Below are 24717 nucleotides of genomic sequence, written 5' to 3'. Positions count from 1 at the left end.
GGGACCCAGCTAGTGGTGGTGGGGCAGAAGAAAGGGCATGTAAAAACATAGGAACCTGAAAGCAGCAGAATGTGTACATAAGTCAAGTCATTTTAAAGACAGGTGTAGGCCCATGATTGGCCAGAAGTAATGAATGAATGAATTTCTTTGGTTAGGTTTCAGATTGACCAGAATTTGAAGGCAAAATTTGTAAAGTTATTGAGAATTATGTTGTACAGCTACAATTAAGAAACTATTGTCATGGGGCTATGCAAAGTATAAATAATACAATGATGGGTATTTAACAGTAATAGGCCTACTGCATGAAGAATATTAGATAGACAGAGACAGATAGATGAAAATGCACTCCTTCATTTGGTCTTAACCATGTGTTTTACACCAGATTTTATTGCGGGCACGCAGACATACCTGTCCAGTTGTGGAAGGAAAAAATTGAAATGAGAGATTTAGAAATCTTCAGAGCAGCAATTCACAGACCAGCTGACAAAAACACTGCTTACAAAAACTCCACCTGGGCAAAATGCATTCCAGAATATTTTAGATTTAGTGGTACATTACTATCATATAATCAGGTTTTTTTCTCCCAGTGTTTATGATTGTCTGTCATGTGTAAACTGGTGTTGTAGATTATTTAGTTGTTTAGTTATTTATCCTCTTAAAGTAAATATTTGTTTTCTTCAACATTAAGCTCTGCTCTGGGCCTACACTTCACGTATTTCTAAACAGACAGGAAATCTACAAGCATTGCAATATTGAGTAATAGAGACATGAGCCAAGGCCTTAAGCTGAATGGTTCCCCTCATTTTTTAATCTACAGTGTTCTGTGGTAATGAGGAATGTTAATGTGGCATCACAAATCCACAAACCCTTGGATTAACTTCATGAGGCAGTTTACTCAATGTCACTTGCTACTTAAGTGCTTGCCAGAGTCTTATATTGGGTTTCTAATTCATTTCCATGCAAGTATATGTATGCCACTAAAAAGGCAGGCCTGACTAAAGAGCCTACATTTAGCTAAAATCCCTCAGTTGCTCTGATCGTAATAACCCAAAATCTTTTTTTGCCCTAATCTGCTCATCTGCACAAGCCCATCATAACCCCCCCCCCACCAGCCACTACTGTCCATATGTCCCTGTTCTTGATTTGTAATTTATCTATCTCTCCCTACATTGTCACTCTCTCCCTACATTTTCACACGATCTCTCTTTATTTTTCTTTCCTTATCTTCAATCCTCTTGATAAACCTAAGAGAGGAAATGGAGTGTAGGCCATGGTGCAAGCATGTAGTTATTTTTAGTTTAGCTGCAACAACCCACTCTCTCCCTACATTTTCACACTCTCTCTCTTTCTTGTTCCTTTCTCCTCTTCAATCCTCTTGATAAACATAAGAGGGGGAAATGGAGAGTGGGCCAGGGTGCAAGCACATAGTTATTTTTAGTTTAGCTGCAACGGCCACACTGCTTTTTCTTCTTTTATTTTCCATTTACCTTTTGTCATGGAAAAAATGGAATAAAAAATTGTTTACCAATGTAAAAGTGACCTTTGGTTCTTTAAAATGAATAATAGATAATGCCTATTCAGTTAATAACTTAGTTACTGTGTTTATTTTTTTTTTTCATACATTACCTCATGAAAGCTTCTTGTCCACCATCTAAGGACACAGATAAATGCATGGAATTTATTGTACATTGTGGGAAGCCAGCTGTCTACCTGTTGTCTATTACTTGACTTCATGATCACTTAGAAAATAAATTATTAAAGAAAATAATTTATTTATGAAGATGCCCTTCATTTTAAGGATAATTACAATTACTTTCTTACTCGTGGTTTATGACATGAGTGGTTTTCATCAACAACAAGGCCTCAGCATGTGTGTATCTTTTTCAGTCCTGTTGGAAAATCATCTCAGGTTGCTCCTCATGAAACAGTTTGAGAGAATGCCAAAAGTTTGCAAAAGTGCATCAAGGCAAAAGAGGGTCATTTCTAAAATAGAAGATAAATATATATTTTTTTTGTTTAACACTGTTTTTGTATCTATATTTGTTATTTCTTTGTTTTGATGTCTTCACTATTATTCTAAAACCTGCAAAACAATAAATGTGAGGAAGCCCGTTCTGTGTGTTGATGTGTTCAGACTTTTGAGTCATATGATGCATAATATATCTAATGTCCAATGATGAGGGCTTCATTTCAGAGACAGGAGGGAGACAGGTATTCTTGTTTTGCTTGGTATATGACAATGTGATAAAATATCAAATATAACAAACATGATCAATAATTACAAAAAATAAGATTACAAAAATATTCTGTGATGCTGAAGAAACATATTAAATTTTTTTAAATATGTTTCTTCAGCATCACAGAATATTTTTGTAATCTTATTTTTTGTAATTATTGATCATAAATATACAGTATTATGCAAAAGTTTGATCATCTCTGCTCAGATTTCAAGTTTTGTTGATTTTCTAAGTAAACGTAAGTTATCACATTCTCTCAAAGGGAACTTAATGGCAATTTTCTACAAAAGTTCATATATGCGCATATTTATTTGCTGAGTTTAACATATTGAGAAAAAAATCAAAATGAAATGTAAAACATCCCAAGACTTTTACACAGGCCCCACCCCTTCAAAATAAACAGCTATTGTGCATTAAAATGTGCAGAAGTGTGTTTTCTGTGGAGGATGTGTAGCATCACCCTGATTTTAAAGGAACATGGTTGTTATCAGAGACAAGGCTTCTCTACCAAAAAAAGCGCTAACTCTGTAAAGTTGAGGTAAAGCAAGGTCATGTTAGTGTTTTCCTGGCTCCAACATACTCACATAAACTCTGAAAATCTGTTATTAGTTATCTGATAGATAGATCAGGTGTATTAGAGCAGGGGAATCGTCAAAATCTGCTTCTGTTTTAAGCCATAAGATGTCATAATCAAGCATTATAGGCACAGCTATTGTATTTCTGTAAACTCACTAGCTTATTTTCACTTAGAATAACAACAAAACATGTAACCTGAAAAGGATGACTATGTAATTTACAAACGATCTCTAAAATAAAAAATGTAAGGTCCCAATAATGAGGGCTTCAAGTCAGAGGGAGGAGGGAAGGATAGAGGACGGAGCTGAAATCCTCGCCTCCCCGCCCCAGCAGAACAACTACCGCAACCACAAAATCAACCTTTTCTACGGCTACAGACACTGCCAGCCATAACATAGCACTGGAAATAATCCATATTAGACAGATTTTTTAATGTTTATAGGCCTATAACGAACCAATAGACCTGTGAGGTAACTGATTTACGATTTAACGAAAGCATTTCGTTCCAGGGATCAAAATGCCTCTCATGTTGCCATCACAGGGGACGTCAGCTGCATCCTGTGTAGCACTACTGGTAATTGCGGGTGAGTGAAAATCGGCGTCTGCTCTCTTAAACAATAACATTAGCCGTCTTTTTTGTTGCGTATAGCGTTTTCAGTTTTATTTCATGCGGACGTTGACGCATCAGTGCGCGCTCGTGTGTATGTGTGCGTGAGCGTTTCCAGACGCAGAGATGAAAGGTCGTTATATGTACACAAAGACGCGCGCGCGTGTGTGTTAGCATTGCCAGATGCTGAAAATAAAGATATGGTCCAGAGATCCCCTACGTGACCGCATTTCTGGCCAAAATATCGGTCATCCAGAATCACCCAGGACTGTGCCTGACATAGCCATATTATTCGAATGGCGTCATGCCGCGTCATACCTCTCTCCATATTGCTGACAAATGCCAGACAAGTGAAGTGACATGTAGTTCGATGAGACGGGCGGTGATAAATGTAACATATGTGTTTAATTACATTGCACTGTTTCAAGTCTGCATGTCATAAGAAGATGTAACGCAGCAAGCTATACTGATATGGAAGAGAGCTCGGTCACCTTTAATCAGAAGCAAGTGGGTGCCAGTCTAATTGCAAATGCTTCAATTAGTCACGTGTACAAGAAGGAAAACCAGGCTGACCGTTGCTCTCCCGTTACTCTTAGTGAGGTCATTCACATGACGCTCAATTTTTTGGTCAGCATTCATTGACATTAAAAAGCATTAAAGAAAAATATTTGGCTTGAATATATCTTTTTTTTATGAGCAACGCATTTCACATTCTTTAAAACAACATCTATAAACTAGTTGAACATAACTGTACATTAGTGTCCTTTACAATAATACAAACAACATTATATTTGTAAAAACTAAAGTTTAATTTGAAGAATATCTTTCAAAGCCAGAGTTCAAGGTCAAATATTAAAATGAAAATGCCTGCCAAATTATTTGAAATGTTAATGTCAGGTGGTGTAACCTTTTATCCCACTTGTTGTAAAATCTCTTATATAAAGTATGTCTTTGAAACTATTGTAATTCTTCTCCTAAAGTCCTACTATTCTTAGATATTTAGTATCACCCTCTTTGTAAAACAACATGATTGCTGTCAGAGATAAAGCTTCTCTACCAAAAATAACTAACTCTTTAAAGTTGTGGTTGCTAAGCATGGTCTCGGAGTGCCCCTACCTTACATGTTAGTGTTGTCCTGGCTCCAACACACCCACTTCAACTCTGACAGCTGTTATTAATTAGCTGATTAGATAGATTAGGTATAGCGCAAGGAAATCATCAAAATTTGCTGGACTGGGTTGGAAACCACTGTTTTAAGCCATAAGACGTCATCATCAAACTTTATATGCACAGCTATTGTATTTTTGTAAACTCACTATCTTACTTTGCTAATAGGTAAGACTTATGGATGTAATGATAATACAGTACTGAAGAGAAAAAAGAATACTGAAGTCTAAAACTTTCTCACCAATACATCTCTCAGTCTCTTCCAAGTGTGTTTTTTTATGCCAAAAACTGATTAACTGCCAGTAAAAAAGTTACTCATCCATCTCTAAGACTCTAGTGTACTATTCCAATGGGACACATGACTGAACGTTAAAAACTGCTTACTAGAAGCCGATATTAATACAGCATATAATGTCAGTCGTGGGCTGGAGGTTAGGGAACCAACTTTGTGACCAGAAGGTCGCTGGTTTGATCCCAACAGGACAAGACAAGACTCAAGAAGTGCCCTTGAGCAAGGCTCCTAACCCCCAACTGCTCCCTGGGTGCCACGGATAGGGCTGCCCACCGCTCTGGGCAAGTGTGCTTACTGCCCCCTGGTGTGTGTTTTCACTAGTGTACATGTGTGTGGGTGTTTCATGGCACTGATGGGTAAAATGCTGAGGTCTAATTCCTCTGTGTGTAAGCACAGTTGGTCAATGTTTCTAAATTTAGAATTCAAGTTACATGTCATATTACATGTTTTGTTGATTATTGAGCAAAAATAAGTCAAAAAGTCAATAACACATCCTCTACAGGGAACAGTCCTAAATATGACATTTACAAGTACGTAAAACTTACTTTACACATGAACAGTAGGTCAGTGGTTACAGCGAGTTGACAGTTGAGTACTGACTGTCAGAACTGATGTCAGAAGCAAATTCTGAACAGCAATTGATATAGGACAAAATTAGATATGTATGGAAGAGGCCTATCAACTATTTTAATAAAGAAAATAATTAACACTAAATGTAATGAATGTGTGAAGCCTCATAAAGAAAAACCTTTTGGGCAATGTAAATACATTCATTTTTGCTTGTTCTGAAAATGGTACAGTAGAGGTTCCCCAATGCTGGTCTAGTAATAGACAAGGCTGATCATATGGTAGCACACATTTTATGCATTATGGGAATTTTTTTAAATAAAGGGCCATCTTTTTGTCACAACTTATCTTTGTATCATAGGCACATGAACCATTTTGAATGTAGAAGGATTTCAGTTTGAATTTGTCATAATATAGGCAAACAAATGGTATTGTTGATATCATGAACAGTTTCTTCAGTCATTTACTAGCTGTGGTTTAAGATCACTGTAGTTTGTTTGACCAGCCACTAGAGGGCAGCTTGCCATTCCACCTACAGTCCTAATAAGCATAAGCAGATGGGCCTGCTGTGATGAACGATGTAGCCATCATTAGGGCTTCCAGACTGGACAGCAGACTCAGTCATATTAACATAGCTGTGGGTCTGCAGTTCAAGGATACTGCCATTCACCCACAGTCATAGTAATGGATTGTACACTCAGTTAATGGGCTAATCCCACTTAGGTCAAGGTGTCTTATGCCACTTGTCCATCAGTGGCCTCATCAGTAATAAATCAGTGTGACATTGCTTGCAATCCTAGTGCTCTGGGTAAAAGTTAGCATGTCACTGATGTAGTTTTTTTACTCATTTCCAAAAAAAAAAAGATAATAATAATAAAAATTACAATAGAAGGTTCTATATTAGAAGTGTGATCAGAAGCAAGTGGCCTAACACTTTGGACATGGTTTAGAATGTAATGAATTCTGAGCGCCACTTGGCAAATGCCACAGATTATGTTCACAATTTCACTCATTTCAGTTGTTTCTATAAATAAATATCTGTTAATATTGAAATTTTTAACTGAAAATATGTTTGAAGTGTTTGTAAATAGAAACAGAAATCACAAATGTAATAGGTAACACTTTCTATGAATGTCACCTTTGTAAGCATCTATAAACACATGTATAACATGTTATAAAGTATTCATAAGGCACTATAAACATGGTTATAAATATTTATAAAAAAAGAATTACACTGAATTACACTTTATAGTCATGTTTATTATACATTATGAATTGTTAATATAATGCATTATAAATAGTGTTAATAACATGTTATAATGTCAGTGCCAAAGAAGTCAGTCCCAGCTTGGAGAACGTAAAGACAAATACCAAGCTAACGGTGGTGTACATTGACTTTCCCACATTGGGTAAAACACTGATGGCAGCACTAGTTTAAACTCTGACATTTGAAGCCTGTAATGTGCTTTATTATGTATGTTTTAGTGTTTCAGTAAATCCTTCAGTAAATACTTCAACTTGAAGCCTCACTCTTAACACTGGAGGAGGCTTTAGTACAGTATGCTTCACTTTACTTAGAGTGGACTAATACAACTTATGAGCTCTTATAATTTGTTATGATCAGTACTTATAATGTATTATGTTAACAATTCATAATGCATAATAAACATGGCTATAATGTATGATGCATTTTTAAAAATATTTATAGCTATGTTTATATTGTCTTATGCATGCATTATAACATGTTATGAATGTGTTTATAGATGCTTACAAAGGTGACATTCATAGAAGAGCATTATGATGTGCATGCACACAAAGGGGATTCTTCAGAATACCAGAATTGTCAGAATACCAGGCAACTATTGTCTAAAATGGCTGCCCCCTGCATCAAGGTACATGATTGAGGTGAGAGAAGTTTTAGGGATGTAATCACAGATATTTGGGTGACTAGTGATGTCTAATGTTTCTAGAAATGTTACTCTTGTAGCTCCAGAGCTAATTTAAAAAAAAGCAGAATTTGGACACCAAACTAGGGTATGTGGAAAATTGTGTAAAGTATTATTACTATTCATTTTTTTAAACTATTCCTTTAAAAAGCAGTGTCATGCAACTCAATGCATAATCACTTTGGCGGACAAGAGCACACATGCATTTAAGCAAAAGTACTCACCTGAAGTTTTTTGTGCTTATCTCACCTTTTACCTTGTTCTTGAAATTAAAAAGGAGTGGAAGACACAGACAGTGAGGGGAGGGTGTGCAGACTGAGCTTGTGGAGGGGAGGGGAGTGGAGGGGAGGGGAGGTACACTGCAGTATTTTTTCTAGTACTTCTTCTGCTTTATAGCACCATTATAATTGTGGATTCCTTCAGTTTCTCTTCAAAAAATAGTCAGCATATATGCATGTAAACACGGTTAAAAAGACTGATCTACATAGATGGTATAGACATGTATAGCTTACTGGTTTTACCTCCTTAGTTTATAACAAATTATTGGTCAAGGAAAAACATTCGCAAATTCAGTTTTAGTAAAATGGCATGGTAGATGGCTGTGTTCTGACTGAACAGTATGAGAATGGGGAGCTCTTGGGGAAATGCGCTAAATATATACATGAAGGTGAAAGAGTGGGTGGGGTGACATTGACATACTGCTGTTATTGAGTAACACACCAACCAGAGTGTTGACTCTGCATTTGTGAGTGTGTGTCTGTGTGTGCTTTTATTAATATGGTGCAGGATGTGATGACCTTACACAGTGCTGTACTATGTGTACTGCAGATTTGTCTTGGGAGACAGAAACGTGTCTATGTGTGTGCGTTCAGGACAGGTGCACATTTCTCCTTAAGAGGAAGGACACTTGCTTTTTCTAGAGGGAGGGGCTTAGCTGAACTGCAGCACTCAAGGAGAGAGAGCGAGAGAGAGAGAGAGAGAGAGAGAGAGAGAAAGAGAGAAATGAGAAGGGAGGGGTATGACATAGTTGCTGCTGGTACTGCAGGGAGAGCTTGGCCGATGAAGAATAATTGCAGCAGCAGTGGGAAGTTGTCCATAAACAGCTCCTGACTGCAGAGTGATGTAGTGATGCAGAACCTAAAAAACACACACTAACCCTTATGACGGAATAAATGTATCCTGCTGCCCATACACACAAATGTATGTACTTTATTTGTATAACAAAAAGATCATAATCATAACAAGATATATTTAGAGTTATTACAGTACTCACACACTGTTAGAAATAAAGGCACTGTGCTGGTACATTTTTCATTCATCAAGGAACAAACAATGTGAATGTACCCTCAAAGGTACAACAGTGGTTTTAAGGTCCAATTGTGCTTAAATACGTTTTTCCCAGGTAAAAAGTATGTATTTGTACCTTTTCACAACCTAATGTTTTAAAACAGAACAATAAAATAAAAAACCTGGAGATGAGACAGGGTGTGGGGAGTCAATACAGTAAGCAGCATTACTAAATCAGGAGTAACACTAAAATATGATGTGCAAGTGCTGCTCCAAGTCACCCTGTAAAGCTCAAAACAGTCAATTAAAAGTGAGGCATCGGCTCAGCTTTTCAGACCTACAGACATACATCTTTATGTAATAATATCATACACATAGGCTCAAAAAGCTAAATGTTTAGGCCTCAAATTTAAAATTAACATTATACCGTTGAAGAAATGATGACAATGATGAAGTTCTGACAGACTTCTCTTTGAATACTTTTTCAATGCACTCACAATCATCCGACTCATTTACTCGACAAAGGGCTCCAAAACACAACTGGCATTACGAAATGTTCTTTCGCATGTTGTATGCAATTACGTGTTTTCACCAGAGAGGTCCATACATCCCTAAATCTTACATAGTGCAGCTTTAAGAAAAAAATTAAAACACTTACTTTGAGTTATAGCTAGATGCTGCAACTCAAAGTACTTCTAAAGTAGTATAGATACTGTCTATGCAAAGTAAAATATTGGATGGGCCATTTGACTGACATGCCAATCAGCAAATGCACGGGATATCATGTTTACTTGCTACTTACATTTCTGGAATAACGTCTTAAAATGGGATAGTGTGAATGTTTCCTTTTTCAGCAACTTACTCTGAAACACTTATTGGTGATGCAACTGCAGCTACTACCATTTAGCTTTAAGGTGGAGAAAATGTGATAATTCCGTATATGGATACTTTAAATAGTAAAATAACTTAAAATGGTGTGTTGTGTGTCATTTATCAGACATTAGCCAACCATAAATACCTTAATCATCATCACAACTCATGCATCTCCAACTCATGTGAGATTTAACTTAGTTAGCTAAGATATGCGTACTCATGTCACATCAGGTTTAGCAATTTCCAGTGTTTTGTGGAAATTTAGCTTAAGCAGGACAAAGAAGCAGACACTTAATTTTATTTCACAATCTTCAGATGATAAATTGTATGTTCACGTTACACAGTAGCTAGTGGCAATAACCCAGAAAAGTGTCTACAACAACTGCTCTAAATGCTATTAGGGTTAGCTATAGCAGCAGTATCACTCCTTTGTGGTGCAAGTACATGCAGGACTAAACGGCTGTAGTTTATAACCATCAGTATTTTAATTAATTATAATAGCAGTGAAAAGTAATAACTGGTTTAAAACTAACTTTTGTAAAGTGCTAACATTAATGGCTCAATGACATGTTTTGCCAATGCAGAAGAGGACTGTCGTAACACTCGGAAGAGTTTTACTGATGTCAAGTTCAGATATGATTGACTTACAACGTTTGATTTGATTGGCCAAGCCGTGCAATACACTTTTCCCCAATTCCAAACACCAGAGGATTGCCATCTCCCCTTATGTTAGAGAATCTCCGTTTAAAGTCTCTGTGAGAGGTGACAACAAAACTCTTCTGCAATGCACATTGCACCTATATGATATTATACACACACACACACACACACGCACACATTTTCTAAGCTGCTTATCCTTCTGGGTCGAGGGGGGAGCTGGAGCCCTTCTCAACGGTCATTGGTCGGAAGGCAGGATACAACCTGGACAGGTCGCCAGTCCATCACAGGGCAGACAGACAGACATATACATTATGATAGTATATAATTGTTTTGTAATTTTGCTTTTTATGTATGATACTAAGCACTGAGCATTAAGATATGGTTGGGAGTCAGTGGCTCTAGAATATTTAAATCATTAAAGTTATATAGAGAAAAGATATCTGCCCTATTTAGTGAGAAAAAACATACGGAAGCTGTATAAATACAGCTCTACCAGTTCAGGTCTGTGTTCATAAAGCGTCTCAGATTATGAGTCCTGATCTAGGATCTGTTGCTCTCAGTAAGAGTAAATAAGACATGAATCTGATCCTAAATCAACATTCCTACTTTTAGAAGCTTTATTAATATGGTCCCTGATCTGTTGTTCCAATACATCGTCCTCTTGTGTTACATCCTTTAGTGTCACATTCCTTTGTCAGATTTCATCTGACACATTCAGCCATGTTTGACACTTAAACAGTGTGCCATGTCATTAATAAAGGCATCTGTTAACTTGTCAGTGAGCATTTCAGTATGAATGACATGAGAGCAAAAGCACTTGAAATCCATTCCTTTTGTGAACGTTCATACCCTGTTTAGTGACTAGGTGATGGGTTCACTTACTCTGGCATGAAATCAGATATGTTTTGCTCCTCAGTATATCTCGTGTGCTTTCTACAAATAACACACTGGTGAGCATAGGATGCTGTAGCCCAGTTGTTTCCTGGAACTCACTTGACCTGTTTTCAGTAATGTCTCTCCTTTGCATTGGTCCTTGACCAAGTGAGTAATCATTTTTGTGACAGGGTGATCCTTAGGAATGATTGTAGGGTGTTTAAACGAGTCAGAAAAAGATGAGTCACAAAATCTTCCTTTCACCTTGACCACACCATCTTTATCTGTGAAGGTCTCAAGACAGTGCAGTTCATTATGTAATGGCAGACAGACTGCTTTTTAGCCTATCTATGTGTATTCATCCTTGGAGAGCTGTGATGGTATATTCTGCATTCTCTTATTCTCTTGCAATAGTGAGAGAATAGTGAGGTTAATCTTTTTGTGTCTACTGATTTGTCTAAGAATGCGTCTGCTTGGATAGCTGCAAAATAAGTTGTTCAGTTAACCTTCTAGGCTATTGTATTTTGTAGTTATGTTCAAGGTTTGAGCTTCTTTGACTTCAGGGTCTTGGCACCACCTTAGATCCTGTCCAGGAGAATTCTTCAACATCAACATATCCAAGTTGCTCCTTGGGCGTAGTGTTTTAGTTTTACAGACATCTGCCACCCTCAGCTCTAATTTGGTAATGACTGCATTTTTTGATTGCTGATTGATTGAAATCTCTGTTTTTCCCATGGAAAAAATAGTCACAATTAATCCTCTACATCTTTGTTACTGAGTTTCAAATAAGAGTAATAACAATATCCATAGAGAAGATGCATTTCTGCTTTGACAACTGCAGAATATGTGTTCACTTTCTCCAACTGGATGAAATAATTTTTCCAGCACGTTCAATAAAAAAAGATGCGACATGCCATAGAAGAACCACTTTTAGTTCCCTAAAGAACCATGTTTGAAAAAGGCAATTGAGAGTGTGAAGAAACTTTTAAAGATTTAAAGAAACTTCACACAATGTAAAGGTTTTATACCAATTTAAGGGTCCTTCCTAGAACCATTACATTACATTGAGGTTCTTTAAACTTTAAAAAGCTTTCTCACTCACATATCTCATTTACAAAAGTGTTTGGCCATCTGGCCCTTGGGCTTGATCTAGAGAATGAGGTTGCACTGAACAGATGTATTTCCATGCAGAACTTGAGATATGCTGAAATCATGATTGTCCTATCAAAAGTAAGAGACAGTTTTGGTAAGATTCAACCATATGACTGATGCCATTTTTTTGCAGTATCACAGATCAGTGTGATAGGGTGCTGACAGAACCAGTTCATCAAATTGGGCCAACAAAGATGATAGAGGGTAGCAACTTTTTATTTCACTGGGCACTCCAGACTTCAAGAATCAGCTTCACAGCTTTTCTAAACTCATAGCCAAGTGCCTGGAATTTTTGAAGCAAGGGCATTGAGGATACATTCCTCATCAAGCCGGATATGCTACAAGTGGAGCGCCCAATGAAATAAAAAGTTGCTACCTTCTATCATCTTTCTGGGCCCAATTTGATTAACCGGATTTACAAGCTTTACATCCTTCTTTTCCTGTTAGCATTCCCGTTTAACTTTTTTATGCTGCTTTTCTAAATATTGCACCCTTAAGAGATGCAGAGCTGCCATTTGAAGACCCTGTGTTGTCTCTGATCTGTGGGGAACATGCAGCATTGCAAGTACAGGACTTGACATCAACATAAGATCGCCGTAAACTAGTCATAATGTGGTCAAGGAGTGATCAGTCTTATGCAGAAAGAATTAGTGTGGCTGCAGGTTTTTATTCCAGCAAAGCAAGAAGCACACCTCATAAAACTAAAAAAATGTTTGAAAATTGAGACTGGTTCTTTAATCAGTTGGAATCAGGGTGCTCCTGCTTGATTGGACCTGAAAACCTGCAGCCACACAAGGCTTTTGTGAATAAGATGGTCTAGTCAAAGAGTAGATGTAGCAGGTAGTAACCCCAGCCGAATGATGGTTGACTCAAACATTGATGATTCACTGATGAGCTAGACAAGTGTAATAAAAAAGGCTTTGTGTAGTTCTACTGTAATGTTTGTCTCTATGAGAATATTTGAGTTACTAATCTCTCATAATCTTATAAAGAACAATCAGAGTTCACTAATCACCAATCTGTTAAAATCCCTCTAAACCCTGTAATCCACCTTTGTATTGGGCTTCTTCATGGATTCCAGCAAGCTGATCTCCTTTGATACTAAATGGTAGAGTTTTGTTAAATCTCAACAATGCGATGCCTGAGCTCACTCTCATAATATTTGTTTAGTATATCGTCACTGTCGGAAACAAAACCTTGTATCTCCAAAAAAGTAACTTTACAGGAGAAGCAAAAAAACTAGTCTTAACTTTCAATTCAAGATTTTTGGACCTTTCTATAGTCCCATTCATCATGAAATTTTGACACAGTGTAAATGGTAGCTGGTATTTTCAAATTCTTTTTTAAATGGCAAAATTCAGATACAAAGTTTTGTTCCAGCAGCGACGATATGAAAAAGGTTGTTTATCCTGGTCGCTATGTAAATTAATTCACTACTGGGACCACCAGCCCTGCTTTACTTCTACATTGCTCTTCTGAATTTTGGCATCCTTAGTAAAGAGAAGACAAAAAAGAAATGGCAAAAACCTTTCAAGGAGGTAACATTATTATTATTAATAATTTGCTGTGTGTGTTTGTGTATGTGTGTGTGTTCTGCAGCCGTGCAGTCATCTGTCTGGACTGTGAGAAGTGCTGCCTAAGCTTCTAGTGCCTCTGCTTTAGTGTCTGTACTGCAGGACTGGGTGTGGTACCACTATCATCAAATAGAGATGAGCAGTTATGGGACACAGATTTAACTACAGGAAGCTTAAAACTGAGCTTCAGCACTCAAACTCCTCACTTCTGTTTTTAGAGAAAAAAATAAAAGATGAGTATAACAGAAAAATTTAAAAAATAGGAAAATAGGCTGTATTTTTGACTCACTGCATCTTTAGAAACACTATACTATACTAATACCTATTAAAGTAATTTGAAGTTTATTCAGAACTCCCTGAATTTCTGAACTACTAAAGCCTGTTTATCCTATATCTGGAATAATACATTGATGATACATCAACCTAATGCATGAATTGCATCAAAACAATTGCTGACGTGAAACTGACAATTAATCGTGTGCATTTTCAATCACTATCCAAATATATAAAATCAATTTTACTTGCTTCTATTTCAGCTTCCACTGTCTCCTCAATGGATGTACTCGTGGCCCAGCAAATCAATGCTCTGAATGGCACAATGGTCAGGATCTCCTGCAGCTTCACTTCCTGCTACAGACTAGACCCCACCAAGTTTGCTATGAACTGGACATATCAGGAGACTTTAAATGACACAGAGGAGATGGTGAGAAGAGTTGTGATTAATAAAATAATTTTGTGTCCATGTGTGTATTATATTTTTCATGTAATGTGTGTGTGTGAGCATGCGAAAGGTTGTTACAGAGTACTCTGCAGCACTGCAGAGAGAGTTTTCATTTTGCATCAGGTTTTACTGAAGGGTGATTTTTATTATTTACATCTCCAATGGACGAAGGTAGTAACTAGTTACATTTACTCAGTTACATACAATTAAGCAAAATTTTGATATAGACACTGTGCAAAGTAATATGTTAGAGTAATGTAATTATTTTTTGCAACAAACCAATGCATTACATTTCAAATTGTTATAAATACATTACAATTACTTAATTAGAATTTCCTTGCTTGTGTTACTCATATGCTAGTGCAACAATAAGTAGGCTTGATGCACTTGAAACTTTTTGTGCCTGTCCTTTTACATTTTTCGTGTGCCAATGTGCTGACTGCAACAGCTGACTGCACGACTTTAATCGTGAAAGTGTGAGCACTCTAAACTCGATGAGCAGTCTGACACCATCCATCAAGCTAATATGAAACCAAAGATCCCAGTGCTGCAGAAGAATGTGCTCCAACTTCACTTGAACATTTCATTCTGTTCTGTTGGTTTATCACTTGGGCTGCTTTAGTATTGTTCACACCTCTCACTTTAAGATTTGGCATTATATTTTAGACCAAAAAAAAGAAAAAACAAAGGAGGAGAATAACACCTAACAAACGTTAGTGCTTTTGCTAATAGATGCTGTATGTACTGAGAGGTTCCGCTACCTTTCCAGAGAGAACTCACTACTTGAGCACTTTTATTAGCTTTCCTACTTAAATTGTTTTGTGTTAGGGTACTTGAGTGATTATTTCATTGAAGTGACAATACTTTTACTTAAGTAAAAAGAGTTTAGGTTACTTTATCCACTTCTGCAATTAGAAAAACTAAAACACAATACAAGGTCTTGACTTATGGCTTTAAGCATCAGCAGTTTTTCTTCCTTCATGTTGTATCTAATTTAATCATTTCTCTTTCTCTAGTTTATGACCTTTAAGAACAAAATAACTCCTTTGAGGACAGATCGCTTTGGGGACCGGGTAAAGTTTGCTGGGAATCTGGACAAAAATGACCTCTCCATCACCATCTCAGATGTGCAGCTAACAGATGAGGGAATCTACAACTGCTACGTGCGTAATCCTCCTGATCGCATCCAGGGCCATGGTATCATCCAGCTGTCTGTTGTCACTGAGTGTAAGTAGCTACAAAACTAAACCTTATGTGTGCATCACCACAGCATGTGGTATTGGAGATTTTGTGTGCTTATATTGGTTTTTCCCTTGTACTTATTAGTTGGCACAGATTCATATGGATTTTAAAGGGTAACAGAAATAAACTAATAAGTAATGAGACTAAGTTAAATCATTCACTTTTGTAATATCACTTTTTTTTAGTATTCTTCTATTTTGACACCAAAATTGCATCATACATGTTCTGATTACTTTCTTACAAAGATGAAGGTCACACTTAACCCTGTAAACCCTGTAAAAACTCTTCCAAACAATGATGCCACCCATCTGGCATTAAGAACCCTTTTTATTCTTTTAAACTGTATATGTCCAATGACATCCATTCTACTCAAACTACCGTAAATCCTAGTCTTTCTACCTAATATCATTAGACAATTTTACTGCTTAACTGATGAAGCTGAATAGTAATATTATTATGCAAGCACTATGAAATAACTATATAGGTATAAGGGTATGCCACTGAGTCCATTTAACAGTAATTCAAAACAATAGGCTAAACATCATAGTTATGCAAGGCCATCAAATTTTGTAAAAACTCATTTATATAAAATATTCCCACTAGATGAACAAATGTTTGATTTAGCTACTTCACTTGTGACCTATGCATAACAATGCATTGGGATTATTTTGGATTTAATAGGAAAAATAACAGCAAATACTGTAGGCTACTTTGGTTGATGCATAATAAACAAAACTATTTAGTTAGGTATTTAGTTCAGGTATTTTAGTATAAGTTAAAACATAATAACATAACAGCTGAAAGGATTCCATACACACACACTTACAAATGATGGTGCTTCAAGGGATCTTTAGTAAAGAAAAAGGTTCTAATAGAACCATGAACACTCAAAGAACCCTTTGCATAATTAAAGGGTTAATTGCATTGCAAAAGGAGTTTTCAGATTGATGGAGAATGAGCTGTAGATGGTTCTATATAGAACCTTTTTGAAAAGGGTTCTATATAACAGGGTATATATATATATATATATATATATATATATATATATATATATATAAAAGGGTTCAACCTTGACATTGTAACAATAGAAGAACCCTTTCTGGTGCTATATAGAGCCCTTTTCAAAAAGGTTCTATATAGAACCCTCTGCAGCACGTTGCCCATTAATCTGAAGAACTCTTTCATAATGCAAAGAACCCTTTGATCATGCAAAGAGTTCTTTGAGTAACTAACTGAAAAATGGTGTTTGTATAAGTATTCAACCCCTTTGCTGTGGAGGTTTCTACTTGTGAATCATTAAAAACATTCACCCCTTAATTCAAGTACCACTGGTCAGATTGTGAATTTAAAAGGGAAGCTGTGAAAATGAAAACCAAAAAGCATTCTAAGGCAATCAAAGATAAAGTAACATAAATGTGCTAGAAAACTTAGCATAGAAGGGGACATGTAAGGGAAGCTAGATAGAGGCCAACAATCACTGTGAAGGAGCTACAGAGTTCAGTGGCTGAGACTGGAGTTAAGGTGCACCAGTCAACAATTTTAAGAGCTCTGCATACAACTGGCCTGTATGGGAAAGAAGCCAATACTGAAGAAAAAACATATCAAAGCACATCTGGAGTTTGCCAGAAAGCATCAGAGTGACCCAGCTAAAAGGTGGCATACAGTTTTGCGGTCAGATGAGACAAAACAATTAGCTTTTTGGAAATAGTTCAAAACACTATGTGTGGCACTGCCCATTCCTCAACAAACACCATCTCACCAGTAAAGTATGGGAGTGGCAGCATCATGTTGTGGGGGATGCTTTTCCTCAGCAGGGACTAGACATCTTGGTAAAATTGAAGGATGGTATAAAAAATAGAAATACTAAAAGATAATCTGCTTCAGTCTGCTAAAAACTAAAGCTTGGGAGAAATTTTGCCTTTCAGCAGGATAGTCATCCCAAGCACAATGCCAAAGCAACACAGGAGTAGCTGAACAACAAAAAGTCCAGTCCAGTCCAATCAAGGATCTGTGGCACTATTTGAATACTGCACTCCACAAGCGTCATCCAACCAACCTGACCAACCTGAAAAAAATCTGCCAGGAAGAATGGAAAAAAATCACTCATAAACAAGCGCAAAGCTGGTAGAAATGTATCCCAGTGGGCTTAAAGCTGTTATTTCAGCAAACGGTTGTTGTACCAAGTACTAGTCTGAAGGGGTTGAATGCTTAGGCAAGATGCATTTGTCAGTTTTTTTCAATTTTGACTTTGAAAATTTACATTAAGAGCATATTGGTTTGCAATAAAAATACTGTGTGGAACAATCTGTGTGTCATTTGTAATTCAGATGAGTCTGATGACTTTTAAAAATCAGTAGACCAAGGAGGGCATGCCACCTATTGTCCCACTATGTGCTACAGAAATAAATGCTCAAACTTTGTTCATTGAGAAACTGTTTAAAGGTTTTTCTGTTATCACAGGTTATCACTTTGGGTAATAAAATGCATCACAAAAATGTACATTTACATTTACATCGAATTGCAGTATCAGAGCTGAACTCCATTATCTGTTCACACAAATCAAAGGCCTCCACTCTGGCCGAATTTACCCCTGGATACACCCAGCAGTGTTTTATCTAGAACTGACAAAATTGTTTATGTGCACTAATGTTAGTCCAGTGCTAATATACTGTTATAAAGCTCATAGGGGTGCTTGTAGAATTCAACATTATTATCAAGGTGTTTTTTTTTTTTTTTTTTTGGACCAAAATTCAAGCTTTATGGCCTGAACTAAAGACCTAATGGTCACATTTTACCACTGGAAATTACATTATTAAGAGAAAGTCTGCTTTTGCATTAAAAGGTTACGTTATTCGACATGAAGTTACTAAATGTTAAGTGAACCTCTCTACAGGCAGTTTTCCCTAAATGAGAATGAAATGGTCAACAATATCATGGAACATGGAAAAGTACTATTTAAAAGCTAGATTTTACTTCCTCTCCTCAACAACATTCTTTCTCTCTCATTCTTGCTCACTGTATCCCAGGATTCTACCGTCCACCCTCACTGCGGTGTCTCTAAGGGCTGCACGGCCCCCTCAGCTCAAGTGATGATGCAGCACTTTTTTGCTCTTTACTTATTGATGACTATGCCAGTCTCGCTCACCTCAGCATCACAGCCGTCTGTCCTGCAGAGTTACACCAGAGTGCACTAAATGCAAACACATAGACACACTATGGCTTCTGACTGCAGATAGATAAAATGCTGCAAACCATTAAAACACATATTTTCATTTTCAAGCATGCTTACGATTAGAGCAAAATGTAAACCCACAAGGTTTTTCGTTATAGATTTCTATACTTCATTATGAATGGAATAGAAATCATGGCTAAATTTCACAAATCATTAATTCTGTTTTATGTCTGTTTCATGGAAACGGACTAAAATGTTTGACAAAAATATACCAGTATTGTGCATAAACTCATTATTGTGCTTAAATTAGGTCCACTCACATTTTTCAAACATTTTGAGTTGTTAGGTAATCTGAAAAAGACTTGCTTATGCAGTTTCTGTATGACATGACATACTATATCTATAAAAATGGATGCAGAGATAAAATATCAATTTTTAGCATGCATAACTTTGTCATAAAATACATGAATACATGTAGTTGTGGTAGTTTAGGTATGGAGTGTGCATGATGCTAATTGGTTCCATGTCCTGTTAGTTACATTTGCCTTGTAGCTCCACCGCAAAACTATTAATACCAAAACATGTCTTGTAGTCAAATTCTCCTTACGTTTTAGTCAAACTGTCTAAACTACAAGTTTGTGAATAATGCCAACAATTCCACCACCCGGAGTGTTTGTCATAATGACCACTGATCAGGTCTTCTCTCTATTCTACTCTCCAGTGCCTCCTCCACGGGACTCGACCATTGCAGTGGCGATTGGAGCATCTATAGGAGGTATGCTGGCTCTGGTTATTCTGTCCATGGTGGTGGTGAAGTGTGTGCGCAGGCACAAGAAACAAGAGCTCATCTCCGATGAACAGAAGATGGAAGAGGAGGGCAAAACAGATGGAGAAGGGGGTACAGAAGAGGGCACCAAGTAAGAACTGTTTCCCTTCTCTTTCCTTTGTCCATTGGGCTTCCAACTGAGTACACCGCTGCATCTCAAAGCAAATAATAGATCTTTGGATGATTAATTGAGATTTACAGAGGATTGAATGGTTTACAACCTGTTGGCAACAAATTCTGGGGATGGATAACTGGAGATGCCTTCATCGTTATGTCATTCATGTCCAAATGCATTTCTACAGTCAGTGTCGACTTCACAAAATGCTTATACATAACATTGAATCAAAGTAGATGTATTCAGTTGTTTGCCCAGTGGAATTTAACTTTCTTTCACTTTTCACTTTCTTGTGCATACACTTATGCTCTCTTCCTGTGTTACTTAAGTGATATTGATATGCTAATGGCTCACTCTAAATAAACGGAGTGAGCCTTCTTCCCTGAAATGACGTTTTCAGAAAATGTTTTCTACTTCCTTAGTCTCTTTATCTCTATTATTTCTGTTGATCATAATTAAGTAAACTACCAATTAGTTTGACAGTTATTTGATTTATCAGTTTTATTTAAACTTCCTAAATGGTTCTTTGCATAAATATATGGTTCTAGGTAAAACCTTTAGTTGGTGTAGAACCTCTACATTATGAACTTTAAAAAGGTTGTTTACAATTGCATATCTCATTTACAAAGATGTATTTTATTTAATGAACCATCTATTGAAAGGTTCTTCAGGGAATTAAGGTGATGATTTTATGGCGTCGCACCAAGAAGTTTTTTTTTTTTGAGACCTTTATTTTTAAGAGTGTAGCCTATCAAAGATTGAAAATGATAAACGGAAGAAGAAAGACAATGATAAAAGGAAGTCATCATTTAGATAAACACTATGTGACAAATATGCATGGTTCTGCTTCTCAGAGACGCTGTTTCTCAGAGAATATAAAATATGCATCATGCAATTTGGCAAGTAATTATTGTTTATTAGGTTGAGGAGGTACATTTAAATCGATGATTTTTCAGTTGAGTAATCTAGTGATATCCCTAAACTAAAAGCCCATTCTGCTGTTTACTAACTACAAGCCACAACCCAGATGAAAAAAAATTCTAAATAAAATCTCGTCTTAATTGCATGTTAAGTCTTCATTGAAATCAGTGGGAGCAATTTTCTCATTTCTGAAACTTGGCTCCAGGGATGCAACCTTTAGATAGCTTAGATGTCATCGTGTTTTTTAAACATAGCTCTCTTCTATATGTCAGAAATCTTTCAGACATCCATCTGTGCAGAAGGAGAACTAATGGTTTTCTTGTTTATCTCCAGCACTTTTTACAATTAAATGGTTATGTTTAACCCTCTGTGGTCTATAAACTGACCCATATGTAAATAAATGTGTATATATATATATATATATATATATATATATATATGGTCTGCTTTATTTCAAAGAAAATGTTATCTTTAAGAACAACTTTTCCTTAAGTCACTCTTAGGCATTACTAATGGCAACTATATATATGTATATATATATATATATATATATATATATATATATATATATATATATATATAAACATATATATAATGAATATGGTTCACTGGTTACTAAATTTTAATTTTAATTTTGTGTGTGCTTTCAATGAAACAGACAACTCTAACCTGGCTGCTCGACCTGGAAGGCCGAAAGTTTGTTGGAGCCCTGACGCTCACATGCTGGTAAAACTACCTGATAGCTACTGTGTTGTGATCCCACATCTCCCACCCCCACATCTCCTTGCCTTTCTTACCCCAAATCATCTTCAGACCATTCAAGCTTCTATCATTGTTCTCTTATTTTTCACCTCCATGTTGTTTTTACTTGTATAATCCATTTTCAAAGCTAAATGCTACATGTTAGTGTGTATGTATGTCATCATTTTTTAAGTTCCCTCATCAATAAACAGTTTGTATAGCAGATGCTGTGAAGGTGTTCCTAACTATCTCCTGGGAGTACTGCACCTCACTAATATCTCATTTACAAGCTTCATGGAGGTTGTTCTCAGAAGCTTACCCACAGGGCTGTGTAAATAACCTAGTTTTTGTTATGTCGGCTTCACCCTTGCGAGTAAGGCTATGTAGGCTAAGATAACATAGGCCAGCTTTATTTTCTTGGTACAGGTTGCACCTTTCTCCTTCTCCAAAACTGCTCTTTTTCCATTATGAGAAAACAAGCAAATGTGTCCTCCAGAGCACACATAAAACCCTGTTTGACTGTGTAGTCTGAGGTTCCTTGTGTTTCTGTTCACACTGCACTTTTATCTATGTCCTAACATATTTACAATTTTATCTACAATGTTTTTGTGCAGTCTGAAATGAAGCATTCAGGTACAATTGCAGAGAAACATGGACCACAGTTTGAGGGAATAATACAGTGTTTTCCAACTTAAAAACACAAACTGAAAATACTCTTGTGCACATTGCAGAGAGGTCCACAAATCCCCATATATTACACAGTGTAGCTTTAAGCACTACCTGCCATGTCTGTATTGTACCAATACAGATATGGCCAGCATGACAGATGACACCCACGTACCGTGTATTATCAGTGTGAATAATTTTGGTTCATTTTCATGTATGTAGAAAACAACTGAAAATCTGTTAACTTGAAACTCATTTATAATAGAAGCCATTGGGCTGTTGCTGAATAAACATTTAAAATATGTAACTGTATAACATACTACAGCTGTTATACTCACAGCTACAACAATCCAGGTCATAAGGATGAGACAAACATATCTTGGGATATCTTATCAAAACTTTCAAACATGAACAAAACAGTAAAAAGCAATTTTCGTTGCATGATAAAGCGGAGCCAACACTATGCTGCTCAGTGTGCAAAATACCCACAGTTAATCGAGAGGGATTCACGTTGGCTGGCTACGTCAGCGTTGGCTGGCTGCTAATTCACTCACCATAGCAGTGCTGATGCTAGTTTCAATAGCAGCAAAATGTTTAGTTTAACAATTCTTCTTTTGGAAATGTTCTTTTCTAGTTTGGGAATGTGGCCTTACACACAATCTGACAGTATAACATCATAATAAGTTTATTTTCAGAGACCCCCAAGAATTTTCATTTTGAGACATTCAGGGGGTCCAAGAGGTTAATTACGAGGTTCCAGATGCCCCCCAGTGTATATTTTACACCTTGATGCTGGTAATGTGTTACAACAAACTCTTCTATTTGGAAAAATAGTCCATTCTCTGAAGAACAAATTATGAATATTAACAGCTTTTTTGCAGTATTTGTTTAATGAATTATTACTATTCACCATTTTTCTTTTTTAAGTACAAGAAAACACATTAAAATTATTGTTTATGGTTATGGACTGTACATTATAGATGTGGCAAATAGAGATTAGGTTAAAAACACTGGAGTATTTTTTTAATGACCAGTTTCGAAAAAAAGATGGTGTCAAAATCAGAAACACAGTCCACAAATAACATTCTGACATAAGTATTTCTAATTACGGAGGGTTCCAGAGCAATGTGCAAGGCTAAAGAGGCCACTTTGCTTACTGGTTGAAAGGTCTATCAAATCAGTAGTCATTCTGTAACTAATCAAGAGAATATTAAAATAAGTCATACAAGTCATTCAAGATATTTCATCATTACAGAAATAAGCACCATAGGATGCAATTGTTCAAACATGATGCAGGCACAATGATGAATTTCTTACAGTGCTCACCAAAATGGCACTCTTGGTGATGATGACAAATGGAAAAATATCTGTGCTGTTTATGAGCTTGATCTTAGATTAAAAAACATGGGAGAAATCAAACTTTTCTGTGAAGTAAAACTATTAAAACAAAAAACTCTGTATAAATGTAAATAAATGTAATACAGTCTGCAAATAATGTAAATGCTTTTTCCATTCTCTCACTTCTTCCAATCTCTCTTTTTTGGTGCATCTCTTTCAGAAATGTATGCGCCCTGCCTGAAAATGTATATTGAAATCTGCTTGACTCATCGTCCTGTGACTGCATCGCTGCCCATCCTACGGCACTGTCCTTTCTTGCCTGTGCCATCAAACATGTCCGATTTTGAAAAAACTCAGCCACTGCCACACCTGGGTATGAGTGCATTGAGAAGAAACTACAGTGCAGATCTCCAAACTGCAGATTCTTCCATTTGACACTAAGGTTTACAGTAGTAAGAAAGCCAATGATCTAAACTACACTTTTTCTGGGACCATCTTTTGAAACTTTTAGTGTTGTGTCCTCAAACTACTGCCAACTCATTTGCTGTGTGATGTTTTAAGAGATTATCTTGGGGAGAGGTATGTTGTTATTGTCTTTTTGATCACTGATTATTGATAAAGACAAAGCACACTATTCCTAATACTGCCAAATATATTACTAGTTTGATGATGTTTCTGGATATCAAAACAGTCTTTTATTTGTTCTTCTGGTCTGGTGTAAAAAAGCTCTCAGATTCTGTCTCTCTCTTTCTCTGTGAGTCCATTTGCAAAAGAGAGTGTGTATATGTATATATGTGTGTGTGTGTGTGTGTGTGTGTGGGTGTGTGTGTGTGTGTGTGTAATATTTGTGTGAAATATAAAGGAATAGTTCAGTCAAAAAGGTAAAGTAGCTAACAATGAATGAATGCAAATAGCCACCACCTATTGTTATGCAAATGACATAGTGCTAATTGGAGCCCACCAGCTTCTATTCATTGTTATCTATGTTAGTTTCTTTGGTCAATCTGCTCCTTTAAAGAAATATTCAGTCATATGTAAAAGTTAGAACACTCCCGTTCAAATGACATGTTTTGTTAATGTTTTCTAAATGAAAATGTTATCACAATATTTAGAAACAGAAATATGTCATTTATTTATTTGCTGAGTTTAACATACTGGAAAAAA

The 24717-nt window shown here is 36.5% G+C and overlaps 1 protein-coding gene across 2 annotated transcripts; it reads left to right on the top strand.

Annotated features, from left to right (window-relative positions):
• Window positions 1–3111: 3111 nt before the first annotated feature.
• On the top strand, window positions 3112–24649 carry scn2b (sodium channel, voltage-gated, type II, beta). 2 transcript variants are annotated; one of them, XR_005005985.1, is made up of 6 exons: window positions 3112–3397; window positions 14348–14514; window positions 15549–15759; window positions 19668–19863; window positions 21467–21534; window positions 23774–24649. XR_005005985.1 is itself a non-coding variant. In XM_036557626.1 (5 exons), the coding sequence occupies exons 1-5, from the start codon at window positions 3331–3333 to the stop codon at window positions 21474–21476; spliced, it is 651 nt and encodes a 216-aa protein (XP_036413519.1). In that variant the 5' UTR covers window positions 3112–3330; the 3' UTR covers window positions 21477–21847. The 2 variants fall into 2 exon arrangements, 1 of the variants encoding a protein (XP_036413519.1); XM_036557626.1 differs by lacking the exon at window positions 23774–24649 and having other exon boundaries at window positions 21467–21847.
• The last annotated feature ends 68 nt before the right edge of the window (window positions 24650–24717 follow it).

Source organism: Colossoma macropomum, unplaced genomic scaffold (assembly GCF_904425465.1).
Source record: "Colossoma macropomum unplaced genomic scaffold, Colossoma_macropomum, whole genome shotgun sequence".
NCBI classification, from domain to species: Eukaryota; Metazoa; Chordata; class Actinopteri; order Characiformes; family Serrasalmidae; genus Colossoma; species Colossoma macropomum.
This window is presented reverse-complemented; position numbering and strand designations above follow the sequence as displayed.